This window comes from Fragaria vesca, linkage group LG2 (genome assembly GCF_000184155.1).
Source record: "Fragaria vesca subsp. vesca linkage group LG2, FraVesHawaii_1.0, whole genome shotgun sequence".
Lineage (NCBI taxonomy): Eukaryota > Viridiplantae > Streptophyta > Magnoliopsida > Rosales > Rosaceae > Fragaria > Fragaria vesca.
Window position 1 is genome coordinate 2,719,302 of NC_020492.1, and position 14,340 is coordinate 2,733,641.

At 37.0% G+C, this 14,340-nt stretch overlaps 3 protein-coding genes across 3 annotated transcripts; all 3 read left to right on the forward strand.

Moving 5' to 3' along the window:
• The first annotated feature begins 2,997 nt into the window (after window positions 1–2,997).
• On the forward strand, window positions 2,998–3,805 carry LOC101294728 (proline-rich protein 3-like). Its single transcript, XM_004292036.1, has 2 exons — window positions 2,998–3,361; window positions 3,459–3,805. The coding sequence occupies exons 1-2, from the start codon at window positions 2,998–3,000 to the stop codon at window positions 3,803–3,805; spliced, it is 711 nt and encodes a 236-aa protein (XP_004292084.1).
• An 895-nt stretch (window positions 3,806–4,700) lies between these two features.
• Window positions 4,701–11,683, forward strand: LOC101295015. The gene is made up of 10 exons (XM_004292037.1): window positions 4,701–4,732; window positions 4,997–5,063; window positions 5,487–5,740; window positions 6,316–6,907; window positions 7,661–8,317; window positions 8,964–9,401; window positions 10,084–10,278; window positions 10,972–11,031; window positions 11,257–11,319; window positions 11,401–11,683. Exons 1-10 carry the CDS (start codon window positions 4,701–4,703, stop codon window positions 11,482–11,484), a joined length of 2,442 nt encoding a protein of 813 aa, XP_004292085.1. The 3' UTR covers window positions 11,485–11,683.
• A 734-nt stretch (window positions 11,684–12,417) lies between these two features.
• Window positions 12,418–13,391, forward strand: LOC101295283 (snakin-1-like). The gene is made up of 2 exons (XM_004289692.1): window positions 12,418–12,680; window positions 12,869–13,391. The coding sequence occupies exons 1-2, from the start codon at window positions 12,599–12,601 to the stop codon at window positions 13,051–13,053; spliced, it is 267 nt and encodes an 88-aa protein (XP_004289740.1). The 5' UTR covers window positions 12,418–12,598; the 3' UTR covers window positions 13,054–13,391.
• Window positions 13,392–14,340: the final 949 nt, after the last annotated feature.

Sequence of the window (14,340 nt, forward strand, 5' to 3'; positions counted from 1 at the left end):
GAGAGAGAGAGAGATCTGCAAGATTAATTGGATGGTCATTACTTACGATAGCATGGTGAGGACTGAGGAGTTAACTTAATTATTGCTCTATAGCCTTTTCTTTTGTTCGATCGTTTGAAGAAGATCGAGCAGCACACACAGACACAGATATCATGTACATGGAGTTAAAACAGAGTGGGAAGCTAGCTAATTGGGAATCTTTAATAATGGAGTTGGGGCGCGCTGTCAAATCTGAGTTGGGTTGATTGGGGGATATGCCAATAGACTAACGCTAAACAACAGAAATGTGAGATCTAAAGACCTAGGCCAGAAGTCACAAAGCATTTAGCTAGGCAGCTGGAATAATTATATATGCCATATAGCTAGCTAGTGTTTCGTTTCTTATGTCAAAGAACTAATTAATCCACCAATAATGAATTAATTAAGCCGTTTTCTTTGACATATTAGTCATCGTGTAGTTCAATATGAAATTGGAGTGTACTTTGCCTTAATTAAGGAGTTGATTACAACCCTGTGGAGTACCAAGCACAAAAATCAGACAAATAGATCGAGCAGGCCGGCCTAATGCCGATGTCTCCTACCATATGGAGTATATGTACAGTACTTAATTCAAATCAGATAAACAAAAAGTTACTTCAAGACAATGTTTTAAAAGGCACTAGGCGGGCGGTAACCCGCAGCCTAGAGCCTGGACAGCCTATGCGAGGATTGGGCGGGGATTAGGCGATTTGTATTTTTTAAGATTTATTAATTAAAAATATATATTTTATGTAATTTAATATTTAAAAACGGTTAAATATGGATAAATTATTCAACATAAATCTAGTCAGACTCATTTATAAAATAAATTATAACTAAAATTTAGCATAACTTTTCGTAAAAGTGAGCAACAACAACAACAACAACAACAAACATATACATTTCTAATTTTAAACACATCATTAACTTTTATACTCTCATACTCCCCACAATATAACAATTCCACCACAAAAAAATAACAAAATTAGCCGGAGAGCTTAGCAGCCTAGACGGCCACTTAATCGCCCACAGCCTGACACAAAAGCCTGAAAGAAAAGTAAGGCGGCTTGTTGCAGCCTAGAGCCTAGGAGGGACTAGATGGTCCTAGGCGGCCTTTTATAAGCTTGCTTCAAGAAGATCAAAATGTGATTATTAGTAATTAACACTTGTATATGTTTCTCTGTTTCTCCATAATAATAATAAAACAAAAAACAAAAAAAAAACCCCTTGTATATGTTTTCTTATGGAAAGAGAAAAGATCTGATCGGCTCAATGGAATTGCAGAATGATCCAAAACGATAAGAAGTCATCTGTGCATGAAAGAAGAAACTTACGAGCGGTCGACACACAATATATATTATCCCCCAAAATATGTTTAGTAATAAACACCAAAAATAGATCACCAGCTTTTCTATCTATATATATTGCCAACCATGCAATAAACTAGGAACAACGAACCAACCAACTATCGCTTGATATTGGCAGATGCATTGCAAAATAAATACATGCATGTTTGCGTTTAGTTCTTTCAGATCGTTGGCTGGAAATGAGGAAGATTTATTCCGGAAAGATATTTGTATCTCGATCAAGATCGAAAATTGTCATTGTCTCTGGTTCGACATCTTGTATATCCTAATTTTCTAACACGCCTAATCTTGAAATATGGATTAAATCAAGGCACATAGATCTTGATCAATAACTTATTCCTTATTATTGTCTTCCTCATCATCGTTATGGTTCTTATCATCAACATATATATCTTCATCCATAGCATAATTAACTTCTAAACGTTGCTCTTTGATCGTAACAACCTTGAGACGTCGTATAATGTACTGTAAATAACAATGTTCATGAAGTCACTATGACAATTCATCAGTTAACGTTTGCATCCGGCTTCGACCAACTTCAACGTAAATTATACTGAATGGTCTTCATGCACCAAATTAAAGTTCCGGGTGTGAGCTTAATTCGAGTCTTCGAGCACGCCATCGTTTTGGCTACTAACCAGCGCGCATTTACAGTGCCAGAAGAAAACAATATGTCGAGGAGACCGTTCTGATGAAAATCATCTGTTAGAATCGAAGCTAGAGTTTTCAATATTGAATTATTGATATCTAGCTAATAGCTGAGCAAGTCCACGTCTCCAGTACTTCTAATCCAAGGCATTTTGATCATAAGAGAATATTGCTGCTACTATAACATGGCCTGAACTAATGTATATCATCCGGGATAAACAATGCTATGCCACAGAATCCATTGGCACCTGAATTTTTCCATTAATTCCTTTGTTAATTTTTACAAATTCTTCAAAAGATGGTAGTGTTTTTCTGACGGTGAAAGTTGCTGTAATGCTCCTGAAATTGGGTTGATCAGTAACATCTCACAGTTCAGTCATTTCTAGCTCTTGATAATGATCAACCACCTTTAGAGGGACTCATAAATCCTCCCTAGCCTCTTCCAACTCGCTTAGGCAGCTTTAACTAGATAACTTCATTCATTAGAGAGTCTGGCAAAGCTCAAGTAAATGTTACTGAAACGTTTTGGTCGAGGAAGTAGCAGAAAGTAATAAAATTAGTGCTTATACATATAAAAGCTAGGCTGCTTATCCGGAAATTCTTTCCGACTTGTAACTTGTTTAAATTTCGATTTTAGTCCACAAAAATTAGGCAAGAACATGGGTACTAGAGTTAGTACCGAAGAATTGTAAAGCAGCCATGCACGTCTGCTCAATCTCTATATATGCCAGCAGCATATAGAATTATAGATATTGTGGGGAGGTGGATTTCTCTCCAACGTGCAGTGCACCCTTGTTTGTAACTCTAAGATATTCAATTAATCCTATCAAATTAGAAACCAGACTTGTACACCTATATAAAGAATGTATTAGTGACTCTTAAGTTTCAAGCTAGCCTTCAACAATATTTCACAATTCCTTCATCACCTTAATTGTTGTGTGTGCACATTGTTAGTACAATTGCAATGGCTCTCATTCGCTTCCTCCTTATTCCCACATGTGTGGTTTTCTTTTCATTGCTAATCGTCAGTGCCTCTGCTACTGATTATGGCTATGGTCCAAAACCACCACAGGTTGAGGAACCAAAACCTCCACAGGTTGAGAAACCAAAACCACCGCAGGTTGAAAAACCAAAACAACCACAGGTTGAGAAACCAAAACTACCAGAGGTCGAGAAACCAAAACTACCAGAGGTCGAGAAACCAAAACTACCAGAGGTCGAGAAACCAAAACTAGATCAGTTGTATGGAGAGCAACTTCCTCACAATGTCTTCGGCATTCAAGGACTTGTTTTATGTAACTCTGGCCATAAAACCTTCCCAATTCAAGGTTAAATTTCATATTATCATCATTCATCCTGATGTCATTACGATATTCGTTAGTCATTTTTGTTTTTCTTAATATGTTTTACTGCAAATGTATGCAGGAGCTGTGGCAAGGATTAAATGTTTGGGTGAGGACGAACATGGGTATGAGACCGCACCTCTCATCATCTTAAGTGGTGCAACTGATGCAAAGGGTTACTTCTTTGCAACATTGTCAGCTTCAAAGCTTGAAGGCAACTACAACAAGAAATGGAAGTTCTCAAAGTGCACTGCGTTCCTTCACAGTTCTCCATTGGAGAGCTGCAAAGTCCCCACTGATGTCAACCATGGTATTAGTGGCGCTCCACTTGCTTCTTGTCGCACTCTCAATGCCAAGAACATGAAGTTGTTCTCTGTTGGACCCTTCTTCTACACCTCAGAACCTAAACCAGCCCCTAATGGCTATTAATTGATTTTGTCCTTGATTTACTATTTGGACTTGAATGTGGAAGGAAGAGAAGGGAAATTGAGTATTCATTGTTGTTGGTTACTTGGTACGTAAGAGGTTTTACACTCTTGCCATGATATTTGTAATAAGGTTTGGTCTATTATTTGCTTTGTTTTGCTAATATATAAATTCTTCCTCTAAACACCTCTTATTCTTCCAGAAAATCTACCTCTTATTCTTCCAGAAAATCTAATTTTCTTTTTTCCTCTGAAGGTTTCAATATTCATAACTATATTTAACTAGTTCTACACTTCTACACAGAACTTTTCATTTCACACCCGGGAAAGTCATTCTTACTGTGATGATCATCATGATGAGATTGGAACTCTTTGAAGCTAGCAGAGCACGATCAACCATTTATAACTAGCACAATTCGAAATTTATACAACATGTTGTAGAAAAAGAGAAAATATTCAATAGGGCAGAGATTCGATTGTGCTATGACTTACGTTTTCATCTAGACGTATGTGTTGTGCTATCAAGTACACCAATCCAAGCACTAATATTGAAGTGCAAGAACAACTAAATCACACCACAACTAGCTGTTTTTAATCAAATTCATATACCTCACGTTTACAAAATCGATGCTCATGTCACTCGACCAAATAGTTATTAGCGTGAATAAACTTACTATATTTAATCCAAAATAAAAGAAAAATAGTAATGTACCCAAATGGTATATTTTCACGAAGCAGCTGGGCCTAGTCCAAACCGAATAGCCTTCAATACTTGCTTCTTCCATTTGCTACCCAATTCCTCGACACCATCATTCTCACAATTCTGAAACGCACATGTCCGTTTCATTACAGAAACACAGAGCCAATTCACTTGACGAGTGACGCCGGACTCAGCCACCATGCCCATCGACATCGCAACCTTAGAAGAGAGGTCAGTACTCACAGAAGCACCACCCTTCAATTCAGTTCTCCAATTTCCACTTTTTCTGTCAACAAAGTTTGAAGCTTTGGATGGCATTCAAGCTCAATTAGTAGCTTTATCATTTTATCATTGTTCTATGTGGGAAAGTTGAATTAGCTTTGATCAATCTATTATGATTCTTGTTGTTATTGTTTTTCTCGAAGAGAATTCTTGTTGTTATTGTTAACTCCTGCAAATTAAGTATTTTTATTAATAATTTTTTGCTGGCTACAGGTACATTAATTCCTGCAAGAAGCACTGCGTTTCACCTAATGCTGCAATTCTCTCTGTTCTCTTTAAGGTCAGTGATCATTGTTGTCCAAAGTTTTCTTTGAATGATGAATTTGTTTATTTCTTGCTATATAGTCAGAAAGAGGTAAGCTTTTCCGAAACCGAGTAAGTGATCGGTGTTGGGATCCTAGTTTTGTTCATGTGGGTAGTAGTGTTACATGAAACCGAGTGCTAGACAAGGATATGCATTATAACTTATAAGAAAATGGACAGATAGGTAACTCGAAAATGACAAGAAAGTATGTCGAAAAGAGTCTAAAGTTCAAGTAAATTGGGAATGTTGAGAATTTGTGTGCGTAGAGTCTGCTAGAAATTTCACTAAGATAAGGATTGTGTGAAGCACCATAGTTAGCCAAGTTGCTGATTCTGCTGGCATGGTGATAATAGCAGTATTCTTAATTCTTTTGTTTTGTTTTTTGTTTTTTTGGTCCAGGCTGAGGTTAAAAGGTCTTGCAATGAGCTCTGTAGCCTGGAGATTTCATTGGACCATCTTAAGGATGTGGAATTCCCACCACTTCTTGATTTATGTATGGAACTTGATGCTTCCGAGGTTGAAGCAGTTGACATACACAATGAATCATTGCATGTTTTGAATTGGAAATATGCTCTGTTGTTGATGCGTGCTATCAATCAAAAGCTTCGAGTTGTTGATCTCCAAGATTTGGCATTTGGGAAGGATTTCTTGAGGTAACACTTGTGTTTTTTACAGTTGGCTTTGCGTTAATGGTTTGAATATAAGTTTGCTGTACAGTATGTCACTATAACCCATATGCGTGCACTTGGCACTTCCATATAAAGTTAAGTGAGAGGATTAATGTAGTGAGGCATTCTTAGATATATTTTGCTGTCCTCTCACATCATCAGTCTGGTAACCTGATCAAAATATTGACAAGTCTAGTTAGATCACATATAAGCCAAATTGTAGGTGACTTCTAAGCTATTTCCACTTTTACTCTTTTCTGTTCATGGTGTATGAGCCCACTGTGATGTCTTCTTGATCAAAAGTTTACTGATTAGGAAATTCTGTTTACTTGTTTATTGATGATAGGACTTAAATCATTTTATCTTAGTTGTTCATAGCTAAGAAAAGAAAGAAAAAGGATCTACAAGTAAATTTTGAAATGCTTCACCATTTCTTCTTTCTAAGGTTTCTCCACAGTCCTGTGTTAATTGTTTATTAATATGGCATTCACAATATGTCTTGTCTTCTCATCTTCCTCCCGCTGAATTGTGTGGATATTACTAATTCAAGTTATTCCCAGGGATCTTTCACAGAGAGGTTTGACATGCCAAGTTTTAAACTTGAGATCTTCACATTTCCGGAAGCTAAATATGATGGGAGAGTTCATGCGGCTACAAACACTCAACCTTGACTTTAGCACTTCACTCACTAGTTTACAGGAGGATTGCTTTGCTTGCATGCCCAGTCTAATGTGCCTCTCTCTGTGTGAGACAAGAATTTTAAATCTCTGGACAACGGTTGCTGCGTTTTCTAAACTCCCTTCTTTGGTTAACCTTCGGTTTCAGCATTGGTCATGCTGCAATGATGTTGGGCCTTATTCTGCATCTTCTAGTGGGAAGTTCCATCACAAAACTTTTTCAAATCAGCGAAATAATGGTAGAGCATCATCTGTTAATATTGGGGAACTAACAGACCTGTATTCAAGCACAGAAGAGGTGCTCAGGAATATGTTTTTGCTTAATAATGTGGTTATCAATGATGATGAAAGTGGGCTTGAGGATTCAGATGATAGTGATCTAGACTTTACAAGTCCCCTGCGAGAACATGGTTATATGGAGCGTTTGTCAAATGATTTTTCCGGGGGGAATGGACAGATCAATCAACAGAATGAGGTAATCACTGAACCTTTTCAGTAGATTATGCCTGGAGTGGTCCTAGTGGGAATTCTTTTTTAATTAGATTTGACTCTGGAAGATGATGTTGTCTTTTCTCGAATAAGCTGATTGTATAATTTTAATTTCCTAATGAACTAGATAGATAGGAATTGCCTATTCTAAAGCTTACTGCTTTGAATGGTGATTAGATGTATGTTTGTTTCCCCTTAACAAGAGAAATCTATCATCATCACAATCATCATTGACTACAACAATCTTACATATAAAATTATGATCATCAACAATTTTTTTGTTCTCTTGTAGCAAACTTCCTCCTAGCCAAATTAAAATCATCAACAATCTTCCTGTATATCTTTTGCTGTAATTGTTGTTTGTTATACATTCTTGCCTTTTCTCTAACTGCTCAAACCTCCAGGAGTCAATGGTAGTCTAACATGGTTTCAAAAGCTCCAATTCCTAACCTCTCAACTCTATTAGTTTGTAAGGTGTGTGGTGGGGCTGCACATATATGTTTCTTTTTGCCTATTTCTCTCCACCTATAGGATAGAGCTGCACGTAGGTAGAGTTTAAGGTTGATGAGCAACAATGCTCCACTCCTAGCAATTTAAGTTTGTGATTTTCTTCAATTGTCTGCCATGTGGTTATTGGATTTATTATAAGAACTTTAAAGATGGTGTGATCATGTAATCATGCCTGTCATCCTATTTTCTGTTTCATGTTTGTTAATTGAGTTTCTACTCTGGTTGGCAGGATTCTCTTGATAACTTTCAGAATCGAAATGAGGCGGAGCCCTTAGCTGGTCCCTTTACAAAGTATATTGGAGACAATCAAGTCAAATATATTTCTTATCATGCTTCACCAATATGTTTCGAGAAATACTATAGAGAGTACATGGTAGCCTCGTTACCTCGTTTGAGAATTTTAGATAACTTGCCGATTAGAAAGATTGATCAGGAAACTGCCAGATTGACATTTTCAGAATACTTTGAGCATGTACCATATCAACGGAAGCATAGAGAAAATGTCGTTAGTGTGTTACAAAAGCGTGAAATAAGATCAAGTCAAAATCCTGTACAAAGTCCTGGGAAAAAAGTATCGAGTCTCTATGGAAAGTCTCAATGCTTCTATACCAGGTCTCTTTCTGCTGCCAAAATGGGATCTTGTGCTTGGCCATGCTTGCACCCGCTTGCTGTTTCTGGCCATGACTTGGGAGGTGAAAGTAGGAGCTTTCGTCCTAGGCAGTTTGAGTATCATCCATCCAACTCTAGCCTTATGGTCTTTGGAACATTAGATGGTGAAATAGTTGCAGTCAACCATGAGAATGGGAAAATTGTCAGTTATATCCCATCACTTGGAGCAATGAATAGTGTGCTGGGACTCTGTTGGCTAAAGAAGTATCCCTCTAAGGTATGTACTTCATGGAATGTAGTAATCACTGATTCTAGTCATGGTTCATTATTATTATTGGGATTCCCAGAATGCTGTATCATTCGTTGCTTTCCTTGTATGGAACTCTGAAGAAATTTGTTTAAAATAAAGTTACATGGCATATGGCTTTTAACAGCTTTCATTGGCAACTGAAGGGGGCATTGAGTAGTCATGATAGGTTTTTATAGGTGTACTTTTGAAATGAATTTTCTTTAACTGAAGAACTAATTTATACAACATTGCCTTATAGTAGCTACAGATAGAAATACAACGCAGTACAATGGTACTTTTGAACATGAACATCATGACAGGATGAGTCCATGATTGCTCGTAATTTGAGAGCTTCTATCACTATTATGTCCTCTCAGATTGTTATGTTAAACTTAAGTATGGTCGGAAGCACTTCGTAGGTGGAAACTGTGGAATCCTTTGGCATCTCAGATATTGCTTTCAATATTTAGATGTGAAAATTTCTTCAGGCGAAATATCTGTTGAAATTGCTATTTGAATGCAGAGAATCATTTTGACACTTAAACTATTGTTATCGTCATGTTGCTTTATCCATATCATTCTTGATTTGGCAAATTCTAATTGTGCTTTGTTTATTTGTTATGGTTAATGCCAGCTAATAGCTGGTTCAGATAATGGCTCATTGAAATTGTACGACATCCATCATATGCGAACAGAAACAGGGATATGTAGTGGTGCTGGGTCCATCCCCTTTGATGAGTTTGACCAGTTGACATCTGTTCATGCTAATTCCACGGATGAGTTATTTCTTGCTAGTGGATACTCGAGAGACGTTGCCTTATATGACATTTCTAGTGGAAAAAGGTTACAAGTGTTTACTGATATGCATCAAGAGCATATAAATGTAATAAAGTTTGCAAACCATTCCCCATCTGTTTTTGCGACTTCTTCATGGGATCGGGATGTCAAGATGTGGGACCTAAGACAGAAACCAATAAGCCCTTGCTTTACCTCTTCAAGCTCTAGGGGTAATGTGATGGTTTGCTTTTCTCCTGATGATCACTATCTTCTTGTCTCAGCTGTTGACAATGAGGTAATTTCTTTTTTCAGTTTATAAAGTTTATGAGATCAGGTCAACACTATGTTCCCATGTGAGTGATGTGACTAAGAACAACCTCTTCTACTGGGCACTAAGATGCTGTTAAAGAGTGTCAAGTCCATTGGTGTTGGTGTGGACTCTATATATTAGATACCTGATTAAGAACCAAACTTCGTGAGACTGGTAACCACTGATGTTCTCTGGGGTTATAACAGTACAAAATACCAAGTGCAAAATGCAGCATTTTTTGTTTCTATTCAGATAAACTTATTAATCTTATTATGTTTTTCTGTATTTTCTAATTTTTATTTTTATGATGCACATTCAAAAGGAGATGAGCTACTATTGTCGTACCTGAAGTCTGGATTCAACTTGATTTATTCACTAAGGTCTCTAAGAGACGATGTAGCTACCATAGGTTTTATTACTTGTCATGCAAGTTGTAAATGGCTGCATATGTAGGAGGGAATTATTGTCTTGCCGCCTTAAGTTTTTCCACAAGGAAACTAAATATCTTAACAGAGAGTAGGTGATGTAGTCTGTGATAGGTCCTCTAAGATTTGTATATAATGTTCTTTCTTTTGCTATATCTCATTCAATGATATTTAAATGGTACATAATCATGTCCTTCCCCACATTTAAGCATACTTTGAGATGCATTTGTTGATGATATCAGGTTAGGCAACTTCTCGCAGTTGATGGGAGGCTTCACTTGAATTTTGAAATAGCTTCTACAGGAAGTAGTACGAATTACACTCGATCCTATTACATGAACGGAAGAGATTATATTATTAGTGGGAGTTGTGATGAACATGTTGTCCGCATATGCTGTGCTCAAACAGGGAGACGCCTTAGGGATATATCTTTGGAGGTACATCTCTCTAGTTTATATGTGTATTCCTACTTTAAAGTACCATGGAACATGGTTTAATTGTCATATATAGTTGGCTTATTATGCATTTATGCTACTAGAGTAGGATTACTAACTGTCTGATGACAAATATCTACTGTTGTCGGGTACTTCAGTTTGAAGTTTCTAGTTAATATTTTCATCCTTCCTACCCAGGAAATTGTACTCCATGATTTCCATTGTAAGAATTTGTTGCACAGCTCCTTGCACCTCTGTCTCATGTGTGAGCACAACTGCACATCACAATGTCTTCTCAGTATGTTAGATGAAATCCGATTTTGCACCTTTTCTTATTAGGTGGTACAAGTTTTAGGGGAGAGGGGAAATGTTTGGAGTTGATGCGTATATTAAATTACACGGCACATTTTTATCTACACAAAGAAGATATGTATGTGCCACCACCTGAGAAGCAAAAGATTTGAGAGTCTAGGCTGAAAGTACATGCGTAGATGGTGTGCCAATGACAAAGGCCAATCACAAGATAAAAATATAAGAAACAAAAAATATAATAATATCTAGTTTAACACTTAAATTTGAGTCTTGATACTAAAAAACAACAATGAATAAAACTCCCTAGGAAAAAGATAAAGGATGCTAACAAGCAAGCTCATTTACTTATTCTGAATATAGTAGTATTTTCCTGTTCTGATGCAGGGAGGAGGAAGATCCAGGAATTCTATCTTTGTGCAATCTTTGAGGGGTGATCCATTCAGAGTGAGTTTCTCTATACTACTGATATCAACTCTTTTTGTAACCTAAGTAGAATTTTTTAGTTTGCAACAGGCTTGCCTGTACAATGTATTTGTGTTGTATGTCACAGTTATAATTTGACAACTTATAAAGAAGCAAACTGTTACATGCTTCACTGACCTCAGAACAGGGGTTGATGCCCGTGATTGTTTCTCCTTTCTAATATGCATATATGTCCTTATTTCTCAGGAATTCAACTTGAGTATCTTGGCAGCCCATATGCGGCCAAGATCGAAGTCTGAAATTATCAAGGTAGAACTTGAAGCATCTGTTACTGTTGTTAAAAATTAATTATGTGAGACTAATGCTTGCTTCCTAATTGCAATGTTGTAGGTGAATCTGCTAGCATCTAGTGATTATGCCAAGGAACACTTTGATGGTCAGCAGGCCTGCCCAACTAATAGTATGGGAGGTTGATGTATGTACCTGTTTTGTAGAATATGTATACATGTATATAGGTGCATAACTACGAATGTATAAAACCGACGTCTTAGCCAAGAAACATGCAATATAGAATACATAGGTCATCAGCAGTCAATTGCATATATGAACTTATGATTGTGTATTTGAACAAACTTTGTTACATAGTTATTTCAGTCAATGAAAACCTTTCCAGAAAGCTTGAGTCTGACTCATTTGTATCAGCAGGAAATCGATAGTAACATCACAGTACATTTTCATTCTCCTTCTCAAAGGTGAGAGAGATGTGAACATCTGTTGCAATTTGCTAAGCTACTTATTGATCTAATTTGTGACATGTGCTTAGTAGCTTTTATTTATTTATTTTTTTATTTTTTTGGGAAGTGAACATATGTTTAGTAATCTCATTACCTAACATTTAAAGAGTACTAACCTTATTTCTAGGGAAGGGTTTAGCTGCTTCTTGATCTAATATTTTAACTGACATCTAATCATATGCTTCTTGATCTAGGGAAGCTAGGGTTTAAGAGTGTTAAACTTATGTCTAGGGAAGGGTTTAACTGCTGCTTGATCCAACATTTTAAAGGTTTTAAACATTTTAACATACTTGTGTTTATATGCTTGTGGGTCTAAGGAAGGGTTCACTGGTTGTGGCATTTTTTTTTGTTTGGTAAAGCAATGGGGTTTAGGGTTTAAGATTTATGATTCAGCTTCAACTTCAACTTCAACTTCAGGCCACTTCACATATACAACCAAAAGCAAGAAGCAACTGTACCTTAACCTAACCCTGGAACTTTTGGAAACCGCGTGGACCTGATCACATTGCCTTGTCTCCACCGACCCAAAAAAATTCTGCCTAGAGTTCAGTACTTCCAGCTGTTCTTTCCTTACATACATCATTTACCAGCTCAGCTGCTCATGTACAACAAGGGGACAAAAAATGGCAATGTAAATTACAGGTCTTGCTGATAATTTACAGTTAATGAGGTAGGGCATTTCCCAAGTTACTAAGTCTAACCCCCCTTGCTATTTAAACACCCCCCACTTGAGGTTTCCTCCACATTGCCTCAAGCACGCTTCCCAACTGTGACCTCTTAGTTTCAAGGTGAAGATGAAGATCTCCTTCCCAGTTCTTCTCTGTTTTCTTCTTCTGAGCTCCTCTTTGATGGAGCCAGCCTTCTCTGCTACCTCCTGTAAGCTGCATTTTCTTTTCTACTAGCTGAAGTAGAATGTAATTGTTCATTTCCTTGATGGGTTTGTGCACAACTAATCTCACTATACTAAGTTGCATTTGAAGCTAATTTTCAGTGTTTGGTTTACTCTGCTATTGTTTGGATACTGATGTGGGTTTATCTTTTGTTTGGGGATAATTGTAAATCAGCAAACTGCAGCAACAAGTGTTCGAATCGGTGTGCAGTTGCAGGAGTTCAAGATCGATGCCTCAAGTACTGTGGGATATGCTGTGAAGAGTGCAAGTGTGTCCCTTCTGGGACTTATGGCAACAAGCATGAGTGTCCTTGCTACAGGGACAAGAAGAACAACAAGGGGAGACCCAAGTGCCCCTGAAACTTGATCAAGAGGGTCTCAAATCAACTGCTCAAATCTGATCTGCGTCTACTCTCAAGTCTCTACTACTCTACTAGTCAGTTATAAATAATTTTAGTGTGTGTCAGTTTGGTGTTAAAATATATGATCCATAATATTTAGTGAGTGATCTAGGGTACTTAGAAGTTGATTAGCACTCTTTGATTATCAATGTTCAATTCTAGTTGGGTTTGTGCAAAACGATGAATAAGAATGGTTTTCTTAGTTTTACAAGGGTTTTGGAACCTGGTGGTTTTCTCATCAAAGCTAGTCTTGAAAATATTTGGTCTTCATCTAATTTCATAACCAAAATAATTCGTTTAGAGCTTGAGTTACAGCTTAATTGAATCATTATCATCTTCATCATACCATTTACATAAACTTAGCAAGTGTTATAGATTCTGGTAGACATGAATGCTAGGTGAGAGGGTTGGTAGGGAATCTTTAGGGAGTCATAAAATGCCTGGTCCTTTCTTCTGATCCAGACCGACTAGATCCTGTGTAATGAAGTAATTGAACTGTGCAACTGCAACTCTGCAAGTGACAACATAAACCCAGAACCTCAAGTTCAAATTTTATTATTTAAGGTTGTTTATTGACCAGCAGCAGAAGAAGGAAAAAAAAAAAATAATATATATATATATATATATATAGGGCCCTTCCACTAAGGGATCCCTTATTATGACTTATATGAGGGATTGAGCATTAGGGATTGAGCATTAGAATAACTTTTCTATCACATTTCTCAATCTTAACCATTCAGTTTTTAGGTCCTAATATATAGATCACTTATGCAAAATTTCATCCAAATTGATGATCGTTAAGGTGCTCAAAACTGCAATTTTCATGAACGGTTCAGGATTAGCAGATTTGAACCGTCCATTGATTTAAGCTAGTTCAATGCCTTAAATATCACTAATTTGGCTGAAAAATTTTCAGAAATGATCTACTCATATATACCTAGAGGTTGAATGGTGGAGATGTTGATATGTGATCAAAAAGTTGGGCTAATGCTCAATCCTTCATATAAGTCATAATAAGGGATCCCTTAGTGAAAGGGCCCTGTATATTTATATACACACAATGCTGATCAGGTGCGGACGTTCGCACCAAAGTTTTGGTACGGATTTCCATTTTTGCACCACTTCCCGATCGAATTTCCTCGAATTTCCTTCTACACATATCTAGATCATCTTGTGTAGATCATCTCTACAAAATTTCAGCCAATTTGGTGATCGTTAAGGCCCTCAAAATCAAAAAACAAATCGA

Coding starts and splice junctions, on each gene's coding strand:
- LOC101295283 (XM_004289692.1), top strand. CDS start 12,599: ATGAAGATCTCCTTCCCAGTTCTTCTCTGTTTTCTTCTTCTGAGCTCC. Junction 12,681..12,868: donor AGCCTTCTCTGCTACCTCCT/GTAAGCTGCATT, acceptor ATTGTAAATCAG/CAAACTGCAGCAACAAGTGT.
- LOC101294728 (XM_004292036.1), top strand. CDS start 2,998: ATGGCTCTCATTCGCTTCCTCCTTATTCCCACATGTGTGGTTTTCTTT. Junction 3,362..3,458: donor TAAAACCTTCCCAATTCAAG/GTTAAATTTCAT, acceptor AAATGTATGCAG/GAGCTGTGGCAAGGATTAAA.
- LOC101295015 (XM_004292037.1), top strand. CDS start 4,701: ATGCCCATCGACATCGCAACCTTAGAAGAGAG. Junction 6,908..7,660: donor AGATCAATCAACAGAATGAG/GTAATCACTGAA, acceptor TCTGGTTGGCAG/GATTCTCTTGATAACTTTCA. Junction 9,402..10,083: donor TCTCAGCTGTTGACAATGAG/GTAATTTCTTTT, acceptor TGATGATATCAG/GTTAGGCAACTTCTCGCAGT.